We start from the raw sequence: 23,901 nt of genomic DNA, 5'->3' as shown, positions 1-23,901 counted from the left end.
ATTTGTACTCTGAAAAGGTATATGAATTTTTAAACTGAGTGTTGTGTGTGCACAAGTCAGTTCTGGAGTTGGATTGACCTCCCTCCAAGGTTCCACGCTCCTTGATGATGCATTTGTTCTCAAGTGTTGGGCCTTCCGTCCCTTTCTCAGGCCAATTCCCTTTCCGAGGGAGGCCTTTACAAAAAGGTGCTCTCCTGTTGTGTTCTACATCAGGAGTAGTGGATTTTAGCACTCCGGCCTGGTCCAAATATTTCTTTGCTTGTTCCGCAAAGTCTGACCCAAATAATTACAGAATGGCTAAGGCCGCGAAGCGGCTGAATGCTATTCTGGATTATATGAAGAAGGTGAAGTCGAGCATATCAATGGTGTTTGGCCTAGTTTTCTAAAATTTCAGTTACTTTGTAGTAATAATTAGAAAGTTTACGGTAATTTACTCCACCTATGGGTGGGGCTCTAACTAGCTATATAAGCCCTGACCCTGTGCAACCACATTGGCCTTTTGATAACGACTCTATTATCAATTTCACTACCATCGAACCACTCAAGCAATAAGTGAAGTCCCGCATATCAATGTCTCAACACTATCATTATTGGATGGGATGGGCAGGAGACCATTAATATGCTCAACTTCACCTTCTTCATATAATCCAGAATAGCATTCAGCCGCTTCGCGGCCTTAGCCATTCTGTAATTATATTTCAGAAGGCTCAGTCTCACATCAATGGTGTTGTTTGTAGTCTTGAGGCTGGTTTGATAAAGGCTGTATCTTGTACGGGCCTATAGCGAAATTATTGGCAGGTGAATTCTGTGTTTGAGTCTGTTACCCTTAAGATATCTCCTACTGAGATTCTTTAAACTACAATGCAGTTGGGCCCTGACCCAACCAGTACCCCATAGCCATGGTGGGTAAGTTACTGGTTGATGCGGATCGATGAATGAGATTAAAACATTACAATTACATGATTGTTTCTGCAATGTAAGGGGTACTGCCCGTACACAGCTGAGTGAGCTTTGGAGAAGGGCTTATCATTTCCTACTTCTATTGGGTCTAGGTTGCTTTGCCATATACAGTACCCTCACTGATGAGTATTCCTGTACCACTCAACCTTCATTTCGAAAGCCAGCTGAGCAAGCTGAGTGTGCCAATGCCAGTGACCTTTACTACTCCCCGGGATAATTCTCAGGCATGATAAGCTCTGGTTTGGGCTGTTTGCCTGGTGCTGGTTAGTGACTATTATAGTGTAGTACCACACCCACATTCCAGTCCTTGAAATTATACTCATCCTAGATTTGGTAACAAGAATCTTGTATCCTGTTAAGGGAGAGCACAATCTCTTAGGTGAACTGCTGATCAAACAGTGTTGACCACTGAACAAAGGACCTATCACTGGGGGTATGTATGGGTGCAGTAACCGATCTGTAGGCATCATGCCATCATCTCATGTGGACTGGCAAGATGATCCCATCCTCTAGCAGGTTCTGGATCTGACTGCTTCCCCTTGCATCAGTTCAATCAGTTGACCCACTCCTTACTCGTGCAGGGAGTAACTTCGAGGTCCTCCGTCTTCGTGGTAACATAAGATGGTCTGCAGCCATCTAATGTAGGTCATCTTGCTGGGGGAAAAATTCTATCCTCTGTTCAAGCTGAGCTCCTGACACCATAGCCTGGGCCTGCGGGTCATAAAAATGTCAGCTTGGCTAGCTATTATATATAGCTAATACTAAAATTTGCTAATTTATGACACAGATTATCTAATTGGCTCCACCCTTCGAGCCTCGATAGGGGAGTGGCTGAGCCTTTGCAATTAAATAAGTGCAAGCTATGAATCTTTGCTGCCATTTGAGATCCTCTAGAACAAGGTATGTTCTTAGTTTGGTTTGATGAGACACACAAAAAATTCTGTTTCTAGTTCTATCACTCCCGTATGGTAAAGGCCCAGTTTGCCGTCGGTCCATTGCCTCAAACATAAGGCAAGGCAAAGCAAAAACTCTGGTTTCCCATGGTCTGTGGAAGCAATTGATTTGGGTGTATCCCACACATGTAGGTTGGCACTCTGGTTGTGGCTTTTAGTTAGGACCAGATTCTTGCTTCCACAACTGGGTTATCAGACTTCATAGATAGGTAGAGTATGAATTTAAAATCATAGACAGTTGAGTATACATTTAGATAAATGTGGGCACTGTATAGGTTCAGCTTGACCAGCTAAGCCATGGATACACTGGACCAGTGCAGGTCAGGGTGTGGGCATTGATATACGAGAGCTCTTGCCAATGATGCTCATTATGTCTAAGCCATAGACTATTAGGTTACAAGGGCACGCATCATTGTTACCCATGCCATTAGCCTCATTCCTAACTATCTGAGCAGGGTAGTACTGGCTTTAGGGCCTTGGTAAAGGCCCCGGAAGCACAGTAGGAGGCTGAATGGTGGAAACACATGCACCACAGCAGACAACAAAAACTCCATGGCTCTCTGTCCCCAACACTAGGACTGAATTCTAGTGACACTAATTGTATAACTATAGTTTCTTTCCTTTTCCATAAAGAGAATAGCTCTCCTTTGAACAAAGGTTAACAGTAATTACTATTAATAATATATATTATTTTACAATGCAAATTATGCAATAGTACATTTCAATGCGAGAGTCTCTGTCTCATAAATTGAGTTAGCTTCGTGGAATAGGTTTCTGTTCTTTCCTTGGCCATTGCCATCCTCTGTTGGCTTGGCCACTACCTCTTGGGGGTAGATTGTTGCGGTTCCTTGGGAAGAATTGTTTATCTGGAGGGCGCTGTGGCCTTGAGCTAGAGGTTGCTGTCAGCAACTTTACTGATTCTGCTCTGTCTTTCATCTTCCTCTCAAAGTCACTTCCGAAGAGGTAGGGGGCAGCATTTTCAATAATATCTTCTTTGGCCAGGTCCACAATACCTGGATTTACGGACTTTAGTAGCTCTTTCCGTCGCAGTTGGGACATCCCTGCCGATGCATTTCCCAAAAGACGAGTAGCATCTAATAGTAGGTCTCGTATCTCGTCTATAGTTAAGTTGGGATCCTCTTGATCAAAGGCGCCAAGCAGCCTAATCAATGGACCAATAGGGTCATGCATTAGCGCCTGTACTCGCGCTAGGTCTGCATCCCCTGACTTCACATCTCTCTGGATGGAGACAGTCTTAAAAATTGGGTCCAGTCTGGGACATCTAGTCTCTAGGATGCCCGGGCAAGGGAAATCTTTCCTGAGACGTCTATGTTCCTCCGTAGATAGGGGCTTCTTGAAGGCAGAAGCCACTATGTGAGTGAGCTCTTCTGAAAGGGTGATGCTCGCATTCTGACCATTCGACTACCGCGGCTCTTCCTCACCGTCTGAGACAGGCCATTGGAGATCCTCTGCCAGTTCCCATGATCTTCCATCAGCCCAGTGAGATGAAGATTCTGATGTCCATCTCTTCGGAGGGGGAGTTTCAACATAGTCTTGCTCCAATTGGCCCACTCTGTCTGATATCTTCTTTATCTGTGCATTCAGGCTGTTCTCCATCGACTCTAGCTTACCGAGGATCGAGTCAGTAGAGCCCTTGTCGGCTTTCTTCTTGTTATTACCAGTAGTACTCTGCTTGTCACTACCACTATTAGAGGCTATTAGTGAACTCTGTTCTAGCCCGGTAGCCATACTGCGTTTGGACGTGGAGATGTTACCTCGAGGTATACTTCTGGAGTTATAAAAAAGGCCAATGTGGTTGCACAGGGTCAGGGCTTATATAGCTAGTTAGAGCCCCACCCATAGGTGGAGTAAATTACCGTAAACTTTCTAATTATACTACAAACTAACTGAAATTTTAGAAAACTAGGCCAAACACCATTGATATGTGAGACTGAGCCTTCTGAAATATAAATATGAGTTTGAATCTGTAAACTGTGACTCGCCCTGTATCAGAGGAGTCAGATCACCATTAATTGCTAATATCAGCTTCTCTCTCTGGAGACATGTTAATTTGGCATTAGCATTGCAAACCAGGATTGAGGCTGTGATTAGTGCCTCTCTTATATCTTGTACTGTCATCTCACTAGCACCTTCTAGGATGGCAGTGAGGGGAGCGAGAGCATCCAAGATGAAAGTCTGGAGTCTGGCTAGTTCTTTATCTACACTTTGTGCAGATTGAGGAGTAACAGTTTTCATTACTGAGTCCAATCTTGGGGATCTGGCTGCATCCACTTTAGGAAGCTTGAAATGACTTTTGGTATGCTTCCTAGTCTCACTTGACATGCCCCATGTGCAAGAGTCAGTGAGAAGACAGTGAGTCTCCTCTGAGACGTTCATAAGTTGCTCAAAATCCTCTTCGTCCTCCGACGAGTATGTTTCAGTTATGCTGGCACGGGAATATTGCTTCCCAGAATGTTGTCCTGCTCGCTCCTCAGATCTGGAGTGGGGACTTCTAGAATGGCTACGGCGATTTTTAACCTTCTTCAACTCACATTGAGCTTGGTCCTTCTTTTTCAAGTCTTCAACATCTGCTGTTAAGTGGTAGCACACAAATTGGGAATAACAGATTTTAAACAATGTGGTCGATTAGGGAGCTCATATCTACTGTCCATTACCTTCATTAGCAACTTGAACCCTGTTTTTTCAACAGAATAGATAGGTAAACCATCTTTACAGATGAAAAAAGCAACAACTGTTTCAATTTCTTTGTGCCTCTTACTTCCACAACTGTATGGTTGTATGGTAATTGAGGAAGTTATAGTTGGCCGCAAACAAAAAAAACGCGTGCATTCGATATTATCAAATAACTTATATCAATAATGTGTTTATGCAAACAGGAATACCAAATCGTCATGATTTAAATATTGAGGTATTACTTAATATCGTAATATCGTACAGCCCTGATACCGTATGGGCATAGAATTTTGTGGGGCACTTAATTTCACAGATTTCGTGGGTGACTTCTCAACCATGAAAATTATTACCATGAAAATGCTCACTGTGCATGTGCAGTATGTGAAAATCAATAATGTAAGTGCACGTGCAAAAATGCGAAATTTAACCCCCTCAAAATTAAAAAATTCAGAGCTTTTCACTAAAACGCGAAATTTTATACCTTCGAAATTTTCTACCCGTACGGTATTAGATGTGCTTGTGACACTTCCAATTTTCTAAGAGCACTAGCTACATTTAAATTTTTATCTAACCACAAAAAATGCACAAACTAACCAAAAAACTCATATATCATGCACGTACTTTTCAACAATTTGTATAAATTTACATACTACAGCGGAAAAACAGGTGTGTTAGTGACACATGCAGAAAAAGACACTGATGATGTGGGACATAATATAATGTTTGCCATAATAGGCACAATTCTACTATTGCCTTGACTTTCTTTGTTTCAAGGCAAGCATGAAACAGTGCCTACTAGAGCAATTCATAACTTTTATACTTGACTAACATTTATTATTGCCCTAGAGCTCAAAACTTTAAAGGTAAAATCTTGCAAACAAGTAAAAAAAGAGATATTTGCATTTGAAATATTTGTATTTGAAATATTTGTATATAGCCAAGGTTTATTGCACTGAGAATGTGGCTAGGAGTTGCATACTTGAAGATGCATCAGCATCAGCTGACACCTGCTCCAACATACCCTATAATTTTTTGCAAATAAACTTTTTGCATTTGAGGCCTACAATAAATTTTGCTGAAGTTTTCCACCTTGAAAGTTTTGAGGTACATTATACATGTATATGCCATCGCATTTACATGTTATGAAATTAATCACTTACCAATTACATAAACTAAGGCATCAGTAGACGACAATCCTGTAATGGTTTCAGCAACACAACTATATCGTCCACTATGAATTGCACTGTTTGCATCAATTATTGTTAGAACAGAGAATGAAATACTCTGATTTACCAACACATTATCAGGTAGTGGTCCATAATTATGTTCCCAAGATATGTTGGAAGGTACAGTAGTGTTACAAACAATGGTATGACTTGTGTTGACTGATATTTGAGATTCTCTTGGATATACCTCTAACCCAAACAATGTCTGACCTAAAAATTGCATAATCCATATTAAAATACAGTAAATTCTTTAGATAGACAGCTAGAGCATGTAATACACTACATGTATAAGCAGTAGGTCTTTAGACAAAAGTGACACTAACTACACACAAGAGTACATAACATTACAGAGAATATCAAACGCACCGCACCTATAGACCCCCTAGGAGCTAAGATTATTTTCAACGAATATGATTACAATAATAATATTCATTCATAATAAATAAATTTTTCCTATATGGTATCCACCCATGATGAAAATTACTGACGCCAAGAAGGCCTCAAGATCAAAAGAAAATCAAAGGTGGTGACACCGTCTGGCTATTTTTGTGAGCGCTACAAGGTACTACAGGCTTACAAGCAGCATTTATGGGAAGTATGGAGGACAGATACATCATATAGACCAGGTAACTCTTGCTGCAACATGATTTTCTTGCTATGTTTCATTTCGGCACCTTGGCTTTGATCTGCCTTTGATGTGGAGAGCTTCATGCCGTCAGTAATTTTAATTGTGGGTGGCTACCATAAATAATTCATTCAAAATAGTCTTAGCGCCTAGGGGGTCTATAGTAGCCTAATACATCCTCGCACATTGTTTACATCAGTATAGTGTGCTTCTTTGGTAATCCGGAATATACTATTTCACTCTATAACAACTAATGATAATAACTATAGGTGCAAGAGGATGGACCATGTAATGTAAAATGGCTGCCCCAGAGATGTTTATAATCTCATTTAGAGGCTGTAAGCAAGTTGGAAGACTTCATAGTGGCAAAGTATGACATCTTTCACTATCTATGCTTGAAAAGAAGTTTCATAATCACTTATTAAATGGAAAAAGTCCATGTTGCAGTGACAGGTTATCAAAAACACATACCTTGACAGTAAAATAAACAATATGCGGTGATGTACAATAACATTCAACATACATGTAGGGCTGTTGAATACTTTCCTTAGTATTATGTACTCTTACCATGCAAGATGCATGTAGACACACCTACCAAAAATCAAATTTATTTTATGCATATTACTTTGTGTTATGTGCATAGCACAAGAACTAGCATCAAATTGATAGAAGCAAACAAAAAAGATGCATGCAAAAGTTGCTACATATACTTTTCAGTATTACAATAATCAGCAGCATAACACTCAATACTAAGCACACTTGGTAAAGGAAAGATACTTGTGTAATAAAATATTATAAAATGCATTAGTATGTACAGTATAATATTTCTTACTCATAACTTCAATGACAGAATTTCCAACACCATTTTTTACACCATCAAAAACAAAACAAGAATATGATCCTTTATGTGACTTTAACACAGGAGAAATATATAGAGTTGACTTAAGCGTGGCATTGTCATTAGTGACAGCTGCCTGCCTTGGTAAGGATCCTCCATTGAAGCTCCATTTAATTGTACCATTTGTACTTCCATTAACAAAACATGCTACCATCGCATCACCAATGCCTTCAATATGCATCTGCCTTTCTGGAATAATTGTCACAGTCAAATCAGTATTAGTTTCATTTACTTCAGGAATATTGAACCCTAACAGAAAAGTACAAACAATAATACCAATAAAAATTGCACCATAGTATACTAAGCGCTCCCTGATGTTCATGAGCACAACAAGACAAATAAATGAAAAATATTTCAAATGTAGACAACACATATGAATTTGAAATAGATGGAAAAAACACAAATATGAAAAAGGTGCTCAAAGATACCAAGTAAATTGTATAATAGTGAGTGGGCGTATCAAAGGCACTGCCTATGCTACAAACGTGATGCATCCCTATGGTTTTACTTGTATCCCTGTGGTTTTCACAAAAAAAGTTTAATAAACTATACAAGGCAACATAATGGACATCTTTACAAGCTGAAAGTCAACTGCCACTGAAGTCTGGGCATTGGCCTGGGAGCCCGCGGGAACCGACAAGTACAAAGCCAGAAAAATGGGGAGTCTCCAGAGTCCAGACAACTTTAGATCGAGGCACAGACCAATAATTCAAGCAGGTAGAGCTCACTGCTCTTTTTCCATGTTCAAATCAATGGTTGTCTTAACCTCAATGGCTAAATAAGATGGCCAGGAAGGTAATATCGATACACGGGTCCGTTAGCAAGCACCGGATCTCTGTTCTGGACCTAGATTATACTCTTCCAGATAACATAGCCTGAAAATAATTTTAAAATGTCAACATAAAGCCTAAATCTGTTGGTAAAGTACCTTTTTCTCAGGTTTTTGTCCCCTATTGCTTTCATTTTTACCACGAGGTGTAGTGCTACTAATCATGCGCATTGGCATGCGCCTTAGATATACCCACTCATTACCACACAAATATGTTGATAAGCCCTCGCTGCGGGATACATTACATTTGTATCCCTAGTGGGGGTGTTATAACGTTTGCCTACATTGCAAATAAAAATTAAATCACCAAAAACTTTTAATTATTAACAGATACACTTTGTATCTGATGTAGCATTTATTTCCATAAATTTGAAAAGCATAATTGACTCTTACGTTACAATATTTTTTTTTATTTATAGTAATATTCAGTTAAAAATTATAATGGCATTATGTAACAACGCAACCCTTTATAACTTCTTCACATGATTAATAAATCAAAAAAGATACACAGTTTAAAACAATCTCATTTCAGAGCATAAGTTGAAAGAAATAATTAATGCACATGTAGCCTAAAAATTGCATATAGGAATGAATATGCTTATTAACCTTAACATTAATGTACATGCACCCTAAAAATTGCTTAGGAATGAATAGCTTCTTTACCTTAATTGACATAAATAATGTACTAACAATTAATGAAAAGTCAAAGATTCATGTTTCTCAAAGGTAATGAATGTCAAATCAATACAAATCCATACCTTAAGGTACAAACTCTTTAATGTTTTAAAGGAGCAAGTGAAACAACACAAGCTACATGTAGGATAAGGCTATGCTTTAAAACAGAACAAAATGCTCAATGATGATTGCTAATCTGGTCAGTCTATATATGTATACATGTACGTGTATATATATCATTTATCTCGGAAGTGCTGGCAGGTTAGCAAGTTAAATGAACTTCTTCAAAGACTTTAAGGCTCCCTTACGCTAGGCAACATGTTGCTTACAACATTTGTGGTCATTGATCTCGTAAGCAACATGTTGCCACAAATAGAACAGCCTTCTATTTCCGGCAATATGTTGCTTACAAGATCAAATTAACCACAAATGTTGCCAGCAACATGTTGCCTATAGTATGCCTGGCTTTAGAAACAAAACTGCTGATTACAATGCAGGCAACTATTCTCCGAGAACTTACAGAAGCTTAAATTGAATCATACAAGTATTTACTTAATTGGCTAACACATTCATGCAGAAATGAAAGTGTAGGTGTTTTACACACAATGTTTTCTTAAATAGTAATACAAAGTATAAACAATACTTACCTCCACTTAAGTTGCATTTATTCAGAGGCACATCAACACATTCTGTCCCTTTGAATTCATCACATGAACAATTGATACATCGAGAGATTTGATGATATATTTCTCTTGCTTTCACTAAGACAAAGGCATCAGTAAAATGTCTTGCTATATCTCCACCACTTCTTAGTATGTTAAGATCCCACGCAGCTCCTCCAGAAAGCAATGCAAGCTCTGTGTAATCAAGGTCTGTACTACAATGAGCAGAATCCTTCACTGACTTTCCATTGCTATAAACATTTAATACATTAAATGGGCTATAAGCAAAGGTCCTGTTGCTGCTATCTATACCAAAAGCTCTTTGGCCAGCATTATTTTGAAAGGATTGAGATACTGCTACATTAAGAATTACATCTTCACTCTCAAAAAGGGATAGAAGATATGACTGGTTAAGAGCCAACTGAATGGGCTCTCTACTTTCATCTGAAATCAAAATGAATTGTTTTGCATTACCACTACGAAATGGTATAACATCCAATGCATGTTTGAGAGCAGCATATCCATCTTCACTTCTTCCAGAAATAAAAAGCATTTTAATCAGCTCACTTACATTTGACGCAGGAACAAGTATCTTTTCATTATACTCCAAAACTCTACTCGCTCTATTATTTAAATACGAAGATCCAAATCCCACAACGGAAAACAAATTTGGAACTGCTACACCAATATTGAGTTTCTTTAACATACTATCAAGATCCTTTACCATTGCACCAATCCATTGGTACTCATCATTCATGGATCCAGATTCATCTACTAACAGTATAATATCAGCTCCACTGGCTGGGGTATGTAAAATTAACTTTTGCTCTCCAGGACTAAGTCTTGCTCCATCAGGTATATTGCATGTGTCATAAGTAACTAAATTAAATAATAGAAATAATAATGAACAAGATACCATAAAACTGAATATATGCTGTTTAGAATAACAAACAGCCTTTTCGTTTTTACCAATTAATTTGAAGCCTAATACAGATGTTGCAAATTAACTTGCAATGGCAAAATTTTTGGCATTTAGCCTAAGCACATCATATCAATTATAACTATCGCAATTAAAATTTATTTAAATTAGTTACAAAACTTTTAAATACTTAGAAAGAAAGTTAAAACAAAAAATATAAAGTACAACTTAAATGTTATAATAAATCTATTATTGTATTCTACTCACAACCAAATGACAAATGCCCTGGAATAATTTTCAGATAGTTTTTTACAGACAAAGACTAAACATTATAATGGCCAAACAATCATACAATACATGCATTACAAGACAGCTCTCACTATTAGTATCATACTGTACTAACAAAGAACAATGAAGAACAAAAGTATCATAGTTTTATCACACAAACAAGAGCATTCAGTACAAGACACCTACAGTGTGTTGCCTTGTCACAAAAGCTGTTTAACTATCAAAATTTAAAAACTTTGCCACATATAAAAGTAGAAAGCACGCTCCAGATGGATAACAGCAGTTGCTTATGCTTTTGCATACCTGCAGATGTAGCATATTGCACAAAAGCTGCTCCAGCTACTTCAGTTCACATTATGTCATTGCAATAATTATTGTAAAAAAGGCAGCAAGACCGTGTGAGAAAAAAGCTTTAAAATGTCCTCTTCTTCTAAGCACTATATGATATTATAATGGCACAAATATTGTTGCCTAAATAGGCTGCAAGACTTGATCAATAGAGTTTAGGACCTTTACTAGTGAACTGCTGCTACAACTATAGACAGTTTTCAAAATACATGTACATGTAGCAATAACTTGCCAAAAAGTAAGATTTTAAAACCCCATGCATATTAAATAAATAAATAGTTTTGGTCTACTAGAAAGAGTTTTACTAGTACATGTACCTGCAAAGTACTACGACTATTGCTGGGCATTTCTTGCAAGTTCAGAAGCTTCTTCTATCTAGCACTGCTCTCAAGATAGTAAAGCAAACTTTTTCCAATGAAAAGAGAGGCTTCATAAAAATAGAGGGTGTGATGGCAAAGATATACATTATCAAACACAAAAAGCACACAATGGCAGATAGACAACAGTAGTACCTAGTTCTTGCTGATGCAAAGCATGGGTGAGGCCGATAATGCATCAGTGCCATGCATAGCAGAAACAGGCATAACTCCTAAATTGAAAACGTTGCAAGTTTCAAATAATAATGGAAATTTCCAGGACATAATATTTGCCTAATTTTACAATGTACATGAGGGCCCACTAGGGTGTGAGATTACTACAGGGTGAACAGCATTTTGTGCATGTCATTACCAGTAACATTATAAGTCGATCTTGTGACACCAACACAATTGATTGCACTACATTCATACAATCCCGTATGCTCAGCTTGAATGTTATTAAATGTTATTGTTGATGCACCATTAACCTATCATAAAAATAATATTATTATTGTAATCACTAACTCTAGTTGGGTACATAAAAACAACACTTATTTCTTGCTAAAAATCTAATATTATAGACCCCTACTTATTGAGAAAGGCAAAAATTGACTATCTATAATAATTCATACATCACTTGATAACAGGAAATCTCCTTGAATTTGAGAACCAGTGATTTTTCTCCACTTGGTGACAGCCATTGGTGAACCTTGAGTAGTACACCTCAATGTGAAAAATTTATCAGCTTTAAAAATTCCTTGCACAAGTGAGATATTAACAGCTGGAGAAACTGCAGCGTAAAGAAAAAGTACATATAATTTTAATAAAAACATCTACTAAATAAATTACACATTCACACATACTGCAAGAGCACAAGCAAAATATTGAATCTTAAAGGACAATGATAGAAATTTACTACTTGAGTAATACATGTACATGCAATTACTATAAAAGATATTCCAGTTTCAGAAAAGGAAACAGGATCTATAACGGATACGCCAAAATAATTTCTAGTGTATAAGGGCATAAAACTTTTAACTTCCTATCCCATAAATTAATTACCATACTATCCATAAACAGAGTCAACGCCATATGTTGTCATAAGAATGACAAAATCCCATGGATAGAATTACTGAAATACAACAAAACTTTAAGTGTAAAATCAAGATCAATTGCTCTTACCACCATACAGCACTTATTTCATACAACTATATGTCTTGAAGATTTTCTCTCTAGCTTCTAATACATGAACTTCTGTTTAAGTATAATGGGATGCATGCATATCTCTTGCTGCAAGAGAGCTCAATGTTGAATAATGCCACACTGTCTGCCATACCAAACACAATAAAGGCATTGACACATTTGGGTGCTATGGCTTAATTTTTTATTTTCCCAATACTAGCACAAAAAATGAAATTGTTGACATACATGTACATGCATATGTCCATGTAGATAACACAAAGGTAAAAACAATCTTATAAATGCCTAGGATAAAAAAATATTGCACCAGTGAAATTAACATCATTCAACAGTCACAAATAGAATCACACAAGACTCAGAGACAAAACAAGTTTAAAAGTGTAAAAAAACTAACAATAACTGATGACCACTTTGCATGAATAGCTAGGGTTTCATTAAGACTTACAGAGTTTCCTTCTACTTATAATGCTTCTAGTGAAGTCTTTAGAGAGTATTTTTTGTTCTATTGCTGTTAGAGAGCTCAATCCCATGTATAAGTCATAATTTTGTTTGCTGTGGCCACACACACTTTATGTAAAGCAGGTGCGGGTGCAGGTGGTTGCTAAGGCATCTTATTTTGTTATTTTTTCAACACTATGTGGATGTCAATTTATATACAAACATCACATGTGGATGTCACCACCAGATCATTACAAAGATCCATGTACATGTACATTGTACATTGTCAAGTCACTATTTAACCCCTTCAATAATACATGCATATGAACTTAACAAAGTTAATACATGCACATGTACATTGTAACATACCTACTGTCCGGATATTCAACCCTGTAAAATCACTAACAATGGTATCATGCCTTCCTCTACAGCTATAAGGTCCAGTATCTCCGTCACTAATGTTTTCAATGAAAGCTTTATTACCATTACACCTCACTCGATCAGAATTACACAGTGATCCAAACTGTGATATAAATGTCCAGTTAACAGGAAGATATGAAGGCCTTACAGTAGTAACACATGTCAATGTAATACTACTTCCCTTTTGTACCAATGCAACTGATGGAACAATCCTTGTTGTAAGTGCTCCTAAAAATAATAAATATGACATCATCACTGCTCCTCAAGCAAATTTAAATAATAGTGCAATAATTTTTGAAAAAATTTTGAACCAGCAAAAAAAGCATATACGTGCAATATTAAAAAGTAATCTTAAACATTTGCAGTATTTTTGTATAGCATTTTTCTCTTGTGTAATAAATCCATTTTCACATGTAAACCGAAACTTTTTGATTCTGATACAGCTTGTGTTTACACTTTACACTAATACAAAAAAATGCATCACCTATCTGAAGCAAAATGTAAACAAATACCAAAGTAAATATTTCTCTTAACAAATGATAAATCTTATGAAAATGCAACTTCTGGATTAGTGTAAACACCTGAAATGAATAGTAGCAATAACAACCCTGATTCAGTGCAGTAGATTAGTGTAAACACTACTAAACAGGGCATAAGTGTCCTTCAAAATAACAAACTTCCCACAAAACAATTATGTCAAGTCAACTACATGTAGAACCTACGTACCACAGAGGTAGACAAGGAATGCATTCTAAATGCAACATTTTAAGAAATCATTATATTACTAATGACAAAATTCCTTGCCCAAAATTAAAATCAAAAACAAACATAGGCATAATTTTTTGGAAACATGTCCTTTTCTAGATAGATGGTAGCTACTAACATGCAGCTACTGTACTTAGCAATACAAAAATTACTTCAAACAGTAACTTCTAAAAAAATAATTACTACAAAATTTTAATTTCCACCAGTAGCGTAAATGCCAGTTACAAACAAATTATTTAAAAAGTGATAAAAACAGCCATAAGAAATGGAAAAGAAGCAAAATTCTAAATGAATTAGTCTTTACAATAAAAAAAGCAATACAATAACAAACTCATATTAAGTGCATGTGTGGACTGATAAACTCACTCACTAATCCAGCACAAGTATCAATCGAAACTGCATCAGCAATTGTGCAACCACGACCACAAGTGCACACAAGGCATTTTCTTTGCAACACAATCTCATCTACATTCAGCTGAATAAAAGCATTCGAGAATGGAGTTAAATTAGAAAGGGTATTCAAAACTTGAATAGACCATCCAGACCCATGCAATAAAAATGCAAGCTGCACATAGTCTTCATAAGTGGTACCTATTGACAAGACACAATAATGGCTTTAAAATAACATTAATACTGATAACAGAATTAAATCAATAGTTTTGGAAGATTCACTCAATCAACCTCACTTCATATTGTATTCTAACCTGAGCTCAGATTTCTATTTGGATGGATCACACCATTGTTATATGTCCTATACTGAAGTGAAGCAAGGGGATCAACTGCAAAAGCTGTTCCATTGAAATGTAATCCAAAAGCAGTTGACTCATTATTACTGGTATTATAAATGAAGCGTTGTGACACAACAACATTTAGTACAATGTTTTCCTCAATTAATCTCCTTTCAATTTGTTGTCTTGTAAAATTAGAGTTAGGTAACGCTTGTCTAGCCTCATCAGTAACTAATATGTATAGCCGAGTTGTATTCATACGATTAGGAATATTATTCAAAGCAAACAAAATAGCACTGTAACCATCTTCAAATATACCATCAGTTTCAAACATTCGAGTAGCATTAACAAAGCCATCTACTGATGTGAGTTGGGTTAATACTCTACCACCCAAGGAAGTACGGTTTCCAAAACCAACAAGTGCATATTGGTTAGGCTTATCACTAATACCAACACCTTGACCTCTTATAGATGATTCTAAAAGAGGTACAATTTCTCTCACCCACATGTGAGCACGTTCCATTGATCCAGATTCATCAACGATAAATGTAATATCAGTAGCGGAAGTGTTAACAACAGTTTGATCAATAATTGTTTCAATGTCATAGTATATATCTCCACTTTGATATACAGTACTAAATACGTCTCTGCAACTTTGTCGATTAGCTAAAAATAGAAAAAATAGATAATAAAATTAAGGTAAAGCTTTTCTATTGAAATCAAGTTAGCTAGTGATATGGAAGTGTCAAAAAGTAGGATTGATCTACATGTACATGTAAATGTAAATATAGATTTAAAATTGCTGCATCTAAATGAACTACAATCTAAATATAAGTAAACTCAGCATAACTGTGCAAAAGTTTATTTCTTATAAATTGAGAGAAAAAAGATTTACATGTACATATACATCTAAATTGAAATCTGAAAGCAAAGCACATGTACAGGTAATTTCAAAATTAACTTACCATCAATGACTGTTAAATTTGTACTGACATTAGCAATTGTAGATCGTAAACTAGATTGTGATATAACACAAGAATAAACCCCTTCGTCATAAACAGATACATTCCTAATGTACAAAATACCACTACCATTCACAGACACAACAATAAATCTAGAGTCAATTTCAAGGTCCTTCAAGTCTTTCAACCATGTTATGACTGGTGTCGGATATCCTACTGCTTGACACATCAGAACAGCAGTTGAATTAGCAAACTCTGTCAGTGTCAAGTCTGGTTGCATAGTAACAATAAAAGGTGCTACAAAACAAAGATTTAGATTATCCTTCGATCCATTACATTGTACTTACCACAGTTTTCTTCATCAGCACCATCAGGACAGTCAAACTCACAATCACACACCTTTCTTAATGGTACACAAAAAGATACTGATGAACCACCAATGCTGGCATTAGCTGGGCACTCAAATTGTGATACAAGGCATTGACTGTTGGACCTTTGAGCTACAAAAAAACCAAGAAACATACTGAAACTAACCAAAACAATTGCATGTTTACAAAGAAACAAACTTACAAAATCAATAAAGTGCATGACGCATAAATAAAGATACAATACCCACATACACATGTACATGATTACATAACATGAAAAGCACTTAAAGTGTGTACCCTTGCCACACAAGCAATAGATTTACAGTATAGTGGAAAATTTTTGTGGCCCAAAAATTTCACGAATTCGTTCAATAATCAATTTTGTGGCTTTAATTTTCATGGTTTTCTACTTTCCGGCCATCTTGAACCGTATTAAATTAATTTTCAGGGATTTTATTTTTGTAGATTTTGAAAAAACGCAAAATTAACAAAAATTTTGGGCCACAAAAATTTTCCGCTATATGGTATTATTGATGATTGATGACAGGTGTGGCTAGTATTAAACTAATTAATTGTATACGTGTAGGTGTTGTCTCAAGTGCCAACATGACTACACAAACACAGTTACATGTAGGCCCTCAAAAGCTTCAGGTTTTCTAAGTCATAAAAGCCCTTTTGCACAAATCTAGTAGCTGCTACAAGTTGCTTGCAGACTTATTTTTTACTGTAAGGCAGTTTCAGGATACTGGCTGCCTTCTCTACTAAGATTCAAGAGGCCGTATTTGACATAGTAAAAATTTTACACTGTCATATCATACCAAAGAAAGAGAAATACATTATAAGACAATCCCCACAGAAGTTTGAAGTTTCATGCTATTACCTTTCTTATGATGCTATTACCTTTCTTATGATGCTATTACCTTTCTTATGATGCTACCACAAATTCTACCACTGCCATAACAAAAAAATGATAGGCTGAGCTCTCTTGGCTTCGATTTTGCCAGGTTTTCCACCTTACAAAAGAGTAAAAAGCTCTTGAAATCAAAAAAACAATCTTTTCTATTTACAAAAACTAGTTTTGAGTCTCTGGAAATTTTATCCTGAGAGCAGAAGCAGCTTGATTTAGACTTCTTGCTAACACACACACACAGACAACTCAACTCATATACCCTTGCCCATACGCATATGCATGGCAAGGGTAAAGACAAATCAACTCATATACCCTTGCACATATGCATATGCATGGAAGGGTAACAAAAAAAATTCAAAAATGCATAATCGAAACAAAAGGTCTGTCAGAGAAAACCATTTATAAAAAATGATTCACAAAACTACATGTATGATCCAAAAATCTCATGCTACATACTGTACATGTACATGAGTACATTTGCATATATGATGTACATGTACAAATAATGTACTCTACTACTCTACATGAGGTCAATGTTATTTGGGAGTTAATAGTGATGCCATAATCTATCCTATACTGTTGCCATTATAAAACAGTACTACATGTATACTTACCACAATTTACTTCATCCTCTCCATTGATACAATCATTAATACCATCACAGCCTCTGCCCAGTGGATAACAATTTTGAGTGGTTCCACATGATTTCTCATTAGGTGGGCACCCGGTTAATGGCCTTTCAATACATAACACTTCATCAAGTCCTATAGTTTCAAAAATACTCATTAATTTAACTTTAAACAAAAGCAAAGATCAATAACTAAATGATTTAACAAAATATTGGAGAACCAACCGTTGGCACAGTCTTCTATATCATTACAAATTAATGAATCAGCAATACATGTTCCATCATGGCAGCTAAATTCTTCTTTGAGACAAACTAAAATTTATAACATGAAATACATTCATAATTCATCTATGATGCAGTTCTTCATAATAAATGTACCTGGACTTGTATTGTTCTACAAGAAAGAAAGAAAAAAATTTGGTAAATTCTATATGAAATACATTATGATTAATGTAAATTAAATAATACTACATGTATATTAGGAACAACCAAAATCAACATTTAGTATAATCAAATTCAAATGTCCACTATTGCTATTCAAAACTTCTAAGAAAGACCACGCCCATCATGATACACCCACAAATTGTGGCAGAGCTTACTTAAATCAATTAATTTACACGTTTTTATCTAAGTAAACATGGAAGAAGAGCAAGATGAGAGACACTGAAAGTGGCACTACACCATCGGAAGAGACATTTCACTTAAAGGGAAAAGGAAAGTGGCACATGTTTGGAACTACTTTGTCAAGAAGACGGATGAGTAGAAAGTGCAGTGCAAGATATGTGGAAAGCAGCTCGCATACCACAGTGGAACATCAAATCTACGCATCACCTTACCAATATTCATCCAGTTAAGTATCAGGCCTGTTCAAGTACTTCTACGTCTATAGAAGAACCATGGACAGGATGTTTAAGACAAAATGATGCTCCAATGCATATTCAAAAGAAATAACTGATAAAATAGTCCATATGATTGTTAGAGATACTTGTCCCATCAGTACAGTCGAAAGTGAAGGTGTTAGAGAATTTATTCATTGTCTTGAACCAGGTTTTGCCGTCACAAATAGACAGTCTATTAAGTTAAATGTTATCAGAAAGCACCAGGAAGGTAAATAAAAACTTACTACCTTACTCTCATCAGTGAACTAACTCTCTTTCACAACGGATATATGGACAAGTGAGGCTAATGATGCCTATATCATAGCTTTGTGGGAAATATAATCATTTGTTTCAGGCACCAGAGAGTTTTCTGGCAGCAATATCTGATGCTATTGCAAAAATTTGTTCCGAGTACAATATTGGGAATAAATTCTCAACAATAGTACACAATAAAGTAGCAAATGCTGTTGTCACTTCGAATACTTGGAGACTCTGCAGATGAGGAACACTTTGAAAGCATTTCATGCAATACCCACAGACCGCAGTTGTGTTGAAAGAAGGGATTGTCTGTGGATGTAATTAATAGGATGGTAAGATGTTTTAGCAAATTGGTTGATCACTTTAATTAAGCATAGCGCACTTGCTACTAATGCACTAAGTGAACGACAAGAACAGATGAATACCATTATAAAGAAATTACCGTATAGCGCTTTAATTTGGCAGAGTTTTATTTTGGTGATTGGCAGAGTTTTATTTTGGCGATTGGCAGTTTGCAAGTAAAATCGCCAATATTAAAACCGCCAATCATTAATGCACATGCTCAGTAATGCACGTGTACACAAAAAATCGCCAAATTAAAAACCCGTCAATTACAATTTCACATTAAAATCACCAAAATAAAGCGTTATAAGGTAATTCAACACTGTGCCCAGGTGGAACTTTACTTTTTACATGCTTAAATGCCTAATCAAAATGAGGTGGGCAGTTACAGCTGTGTTATCAGATGAAACTATAACAAAACGCAGTGATAGGAATCTAGATCTTACTGCTAAAATTTTAGAACCTTTCAACGTAGCTACTACCTACTTTGTGGTGAAGAAAGATCCATCATAATTTGTACACTACCAATTGTTTAAATTGTTGCAGCACATCAATTCACGAGAAGAAAGTACATTGCCAGCCATTACACAGTTTAAGAAAGTACTAAAAGAAGAAATTACAGTGATGTAGAAACTAGACAATTTAGATATTTCCAGATCTCTAGTTTTATCAACAGTACTAGATCTTCATTTCAGACTATGGAAGTCTGTCACTAAAGAAAAATTAGAATCCATAAAAGTCAAGTTGATTGAGAGATGAATAGGTTCATTGAGAGAAGAGATACTGATTCCCAATCTACATGTAGTTTGAAGAGGAAGAAAGCACTAGATTTCTTGTTAGGAGAAAGTATTGAACTTTCAACCCCCTCTGGATGCACAGAAGTTGAGGGGATTACACAATTCTTTCATAAAATGGTTATACTTAGAGCATCAGACATATTAAAGTTGAGGAAAGACAACTCTGTGCATTATCCTCTTTTGTCTGTGTCTGTATTGATGACACCAGCTACTGCAGCAGCTTCTGAACGAATATTCTTTACTGCTGGTTTGACTGCTAATTTCATTCGTCACTAAAGCCAAGTCATCTGGATACATTAGTATTACTTAACAACAAAACTACAATTTACTTTGATTTCTTGTAATTTTTAATAGCAATAAGTTTTTCATAAAAATGATTTTTTAAACAAGATTAAATAAATTTAAGATATCCGCACCCAATTCCATTGCAACAGTTATTAATGGATAACCACATCGTTTAAGAAGCTTCATTACATTCGAATGTTTCTTAAAAGGTTTGAATCTATTTTCAATGCCTGCCCTGGATAATTGTATGACGCATTTACAGTTGGGCAGCCAAGCCACCCTAAAACCATTGCTTTTTGTCAGCTAATGAGCATCTACACAGGTATTTAAGTGCTAATGTACATGTTCATATGTACTGAAGAGTCGGCTGAATTTTAAAATTAAACTAATGGTTATCATAATAAAATTAATCATGATCATCATGATTATCATCATGAAATAATACATAAGCATGCTACACCGTACATGCATTACAAGATTCAGACAAAAATTAATTTGTTCACATTATTTAAAAATAATCGGCCACAAAGTGAGCTCACTATATGTACATCCACTGGTAATGAAGATTCACTCAGATGGCACACTAGTAGCAGGAAGACACAAGTATTTCTTAGCTAGTTAAGACAATGTAGGAAACCGTCTGTACTCTGCTTTCCACCAAACTAAAGTATTGGTTTCAATCTCAGCAGTTAGAAAGTGAAGGTATGAAGATATTTCACCTTCAATCTGCTGCTCATGTGTCATAGGTATAAGATGTGTGTTACCTTCCTCTTTCTCCATATTTCTTAAGATAGCTGTAAGGCCTTTGGGCTTCTTTGACCAGAGTCACCAGAGTCACCAGACCAGAGGACCAGAGTCACCAGACACATCATTTACCTTGATATTAGATCCTGTCTTCTGCTCAGTTTGGTCTAGGTCATCATGTTCAAGACCATTATCCAATTTTAAGGTCAACATACATGTACAATATTTACTACTTTGTTTTCTAGATGTACCGTAACTTGCCTCTTTTACGTTGTTAAAATATTTTTGTATGGTCTTAAATTAATGATGAAAATATTTCAATCAAAAATTTTTGAGCAACCAAAATTTGGGACATAACTAATCAAAGAAAGACTACGGTATGGCCAGATGAGTAGGTATCATCTTGCAGCTCTAACCTTGCTCTATCCATTAGCGCTTGCTGTACATCAATCTGTCACTTCATTATTGAGTTATAAAATAAAATGGTCCACCATGTGACAAAAGTAACCATTTAATGTTTCCATCTATTGTCTGTAAATTGGTCATTACTTGCATCTCTAGTACTAATGTCGGGAAACAGCCAGGTCAAGAAGCTCATATCTTAAGAAATATAAATACTACAATAGCAGCCTTAATACCAATAGGTAAAGGGCAAGGTATATGCAAGATAAGCCCAATTTTTATCCTGCAAAAATTCATGTACACTATGAAAAGAAAAAAAATTTCAACTAGAATTTTTCTGAAACAAAATTTTTGTACGAAAAAAGCAAAGTATGTTATTAGGTTTCAGTTGAATTTGACCAGTTGTTTTTATCAGCAAAAACGTCATATCTGGTCCCACTCACACAAAAATAAAATGGCTGAAAACTACATCATGCTCCTTTCTTCTTGTTGTAACTTGTTTATTTTCCTATTTAACCCAGTAATTGACATGAAAATCTTTGTGCTTGCTCCTACCCAAAGAAATAAGCAACATATGCACAATTTCAATAGAGTTTTTGAGCGACAATAGTGACGAAATATAAAGAAGGCTTAGAGAGGCACAGCTGACTAAGGGAGACTTCTTTCTGGAGTGCAAAGTCTTCTAATTCAATTATATCTAGGCCTGGAGTGTTCCTTTTGTTTTATTTGATTTTTATATAATAAAAACATGATTATTGACAAATTTAATGAGATGCAAATGATATTCACAAAGCTACACATCATGAACCATTATGGCTGCTCCCTTTCATGTTGACTGGAAACCTTTTAGAACTTTCAATGTATTTAGAGACCTCAAAATTAGTACAAATTTTTACAAGAACCCATTTTGCAACTATAGTAACTTTAAAGGTGCTAGCATAAAATATAGAGAAGTTATAAGGGTGAGGCTGTGGTCAAACTCAAGTGAAACTGACTACATGTATATATATACCTAATCTTGAACCATGGGTCAAGAAATGAACAAATATCCAAAATTTCAGTGAACCTTAGAGAACTGTTTCAAGAACTCAAATCTGCCATCATTGCATGTTTCATGGTACAAGCAATATGATTATCTTTACTGTAGGGACTCAATTTACTCTTAAAATGTGCTTGTATGCAACATAATGATGATAAAGTTACTTCTTTTTCACCGGCCAATGTATTTGTTAAATAGTAAACATTTTTAAGAACTTCTAATAACTTCTTTAGCACATTTAGTTCATCATCAGTTGGCATAGCATGCCAGTACTTCCTGTCTTCTGCTATTACGGCACCAATGGCTTGCTGTTGCTCAATGACATCATCAGTCGTCTCATGTAGTGATCCCCACCTTGTGCTGACATTGCTTTTACCTTCTGTTCAGGAAGCTGCTGCTTCTCCTTTAAGTCATGCTTCTTCCAGCTAGGATAAAAGACAGCACCAACAGGGCAACACCTAGCTAGTGCACATTGTACAATTGGGCTACTAAGACCTTTTCTGACTGCCAGGTCTAAATTATGCCCAAAGAAGCTTATTCTTGATCAGTGGCGGAGCTGGGTATAGAGTGATGCCAAGGTCCAATGAAAAATTGATACTATAGTACTGAGGTATTATTATAATTATACTCATGACATAATACAACACAGTTACATGTATTATCATTATTAGAGTCTATTATATAGGTGGTAGCCTATATGTAAGATTGAGGTTGATTTTTCAAGATGGCGGCCGTTTTTATGATTTTGAAACACTTGTAACTCTTTTATCTTACGTTTTACAGCCTTATAAATGGCTTAGATGAGCTCTCCTTCATTGAGCGATTCTCCTGGTACCTTTAAAGTGAACTGTAATGTAACGGGAGCATTTCTGGAGAACAGGCCCAAATTCAAATTTCTACAAAATTCTTCAGACTTTTTCTTCTTCTTCTTTCATCTTTCTTCTATGCACCGGATAATCTTTTAATCCAGAGAACGGCTCAAGTTGGCTTTTACATCATTATTTCGTGCTTAGGTCAAGGACCACAAAGGTAGTTTCAAAAAGAAGCAAAGACAGGGAGCAAAATCAAAGACAAAATCCAGCTGCAGACACCGCGTGGGTTTGTGGTTTGACGCCATTTTAATTTATGCACACGTGATCAGTATGAATATAATTAACCTAACCACACAATGTCACAATCATAACAGAGTGTAATTTATCACATTAAGAAAAAAGAATGGAAACAAGTAAATAAAAAACATTAAAAATGGGGAAATAGTAGGATTGAATTGGAAAAAAGGAAACAAGAGGGTACTTGCAAACTGG

At 36.0% G+C, this 23,901-nt stretch overlaps 1 protein-coding gene across 1 annotated transcript in view; it reads right to left on the bottom strand.

Moving 5' to 3' along the window:
- Positions 1-23,901, bottom strand: part of LOC100641636 (uncharacterized) — a 71,840-nt gene that overhangs the window by 34,962 nt on the left and 12,977 nt on the right. Inside the window, exons 2-14 of the mRNA XM_019996548.1 lie at positions 18,231-18,246; positions 18,078-18,164; positions 17,839-17,988; positions 16,294-16,446; positions 15,950-16,243; positions 14,961-15,650; positions 14,623-14,847; positions 13,441-13,719; positions 12,066-12,223; positions 11,807-11,921; positions 9,508-10,401; positions 7,291-7,605; positions 5,768-6,043 (exon numbers count right to left, since the gene is read on the bottom strand). Of these exons, the coding sequence (XP_019852107.1) occupies positions 5,768-6,043; positions 7,291-7,605; positions 9,508-10,401; positions 11,807-11,921; positions 12,066-12,223; positions 13,441-13,719; positions 14,623-14,847; positions 14,961-15,650; positions 15,950-16,243; positions 16,294-16,446; positions 17,839-17,988; positions 18,078-18,164; positions 18,231-18,246 (3,652 nt within the window). The remainder of the gene's footprint in view (positions 1-5,767; positions 6,044-7,290; positions 7,606-9,507; positions 10,402-11,806; positions 11,922-12,065; positions 12,224-13,440; positions 13,720-14,622; positions 14,848-14,960; positions 15,651-15,949; positions 16,244-16,293; positions 16,447-17,838; positions 17,989-18,077; positions 18,165-18,230; positions 18,247-23,901) is intronic.

The sequence above is a fragment of the Amphimedon queenslandica genome, unplaced genomic scaffold (assembly GCF_000090795.2).
Source record: "Amphimedon queenslandica unplaced genomic scaffold, v1.1 AMPQUscaffold_13406, whole genome shotgun sequence".
NCBI lineage: Eukaryota > Metazoa > Porifera > Demospongiae > Haplosclerida > Niphatidae > Amphimedon > Amphimedon queenslandica.
Note: the sequence above shows the minus strand (reverse complement) of the source record. Positions and strands in the feature narration are given on the sequence as shown.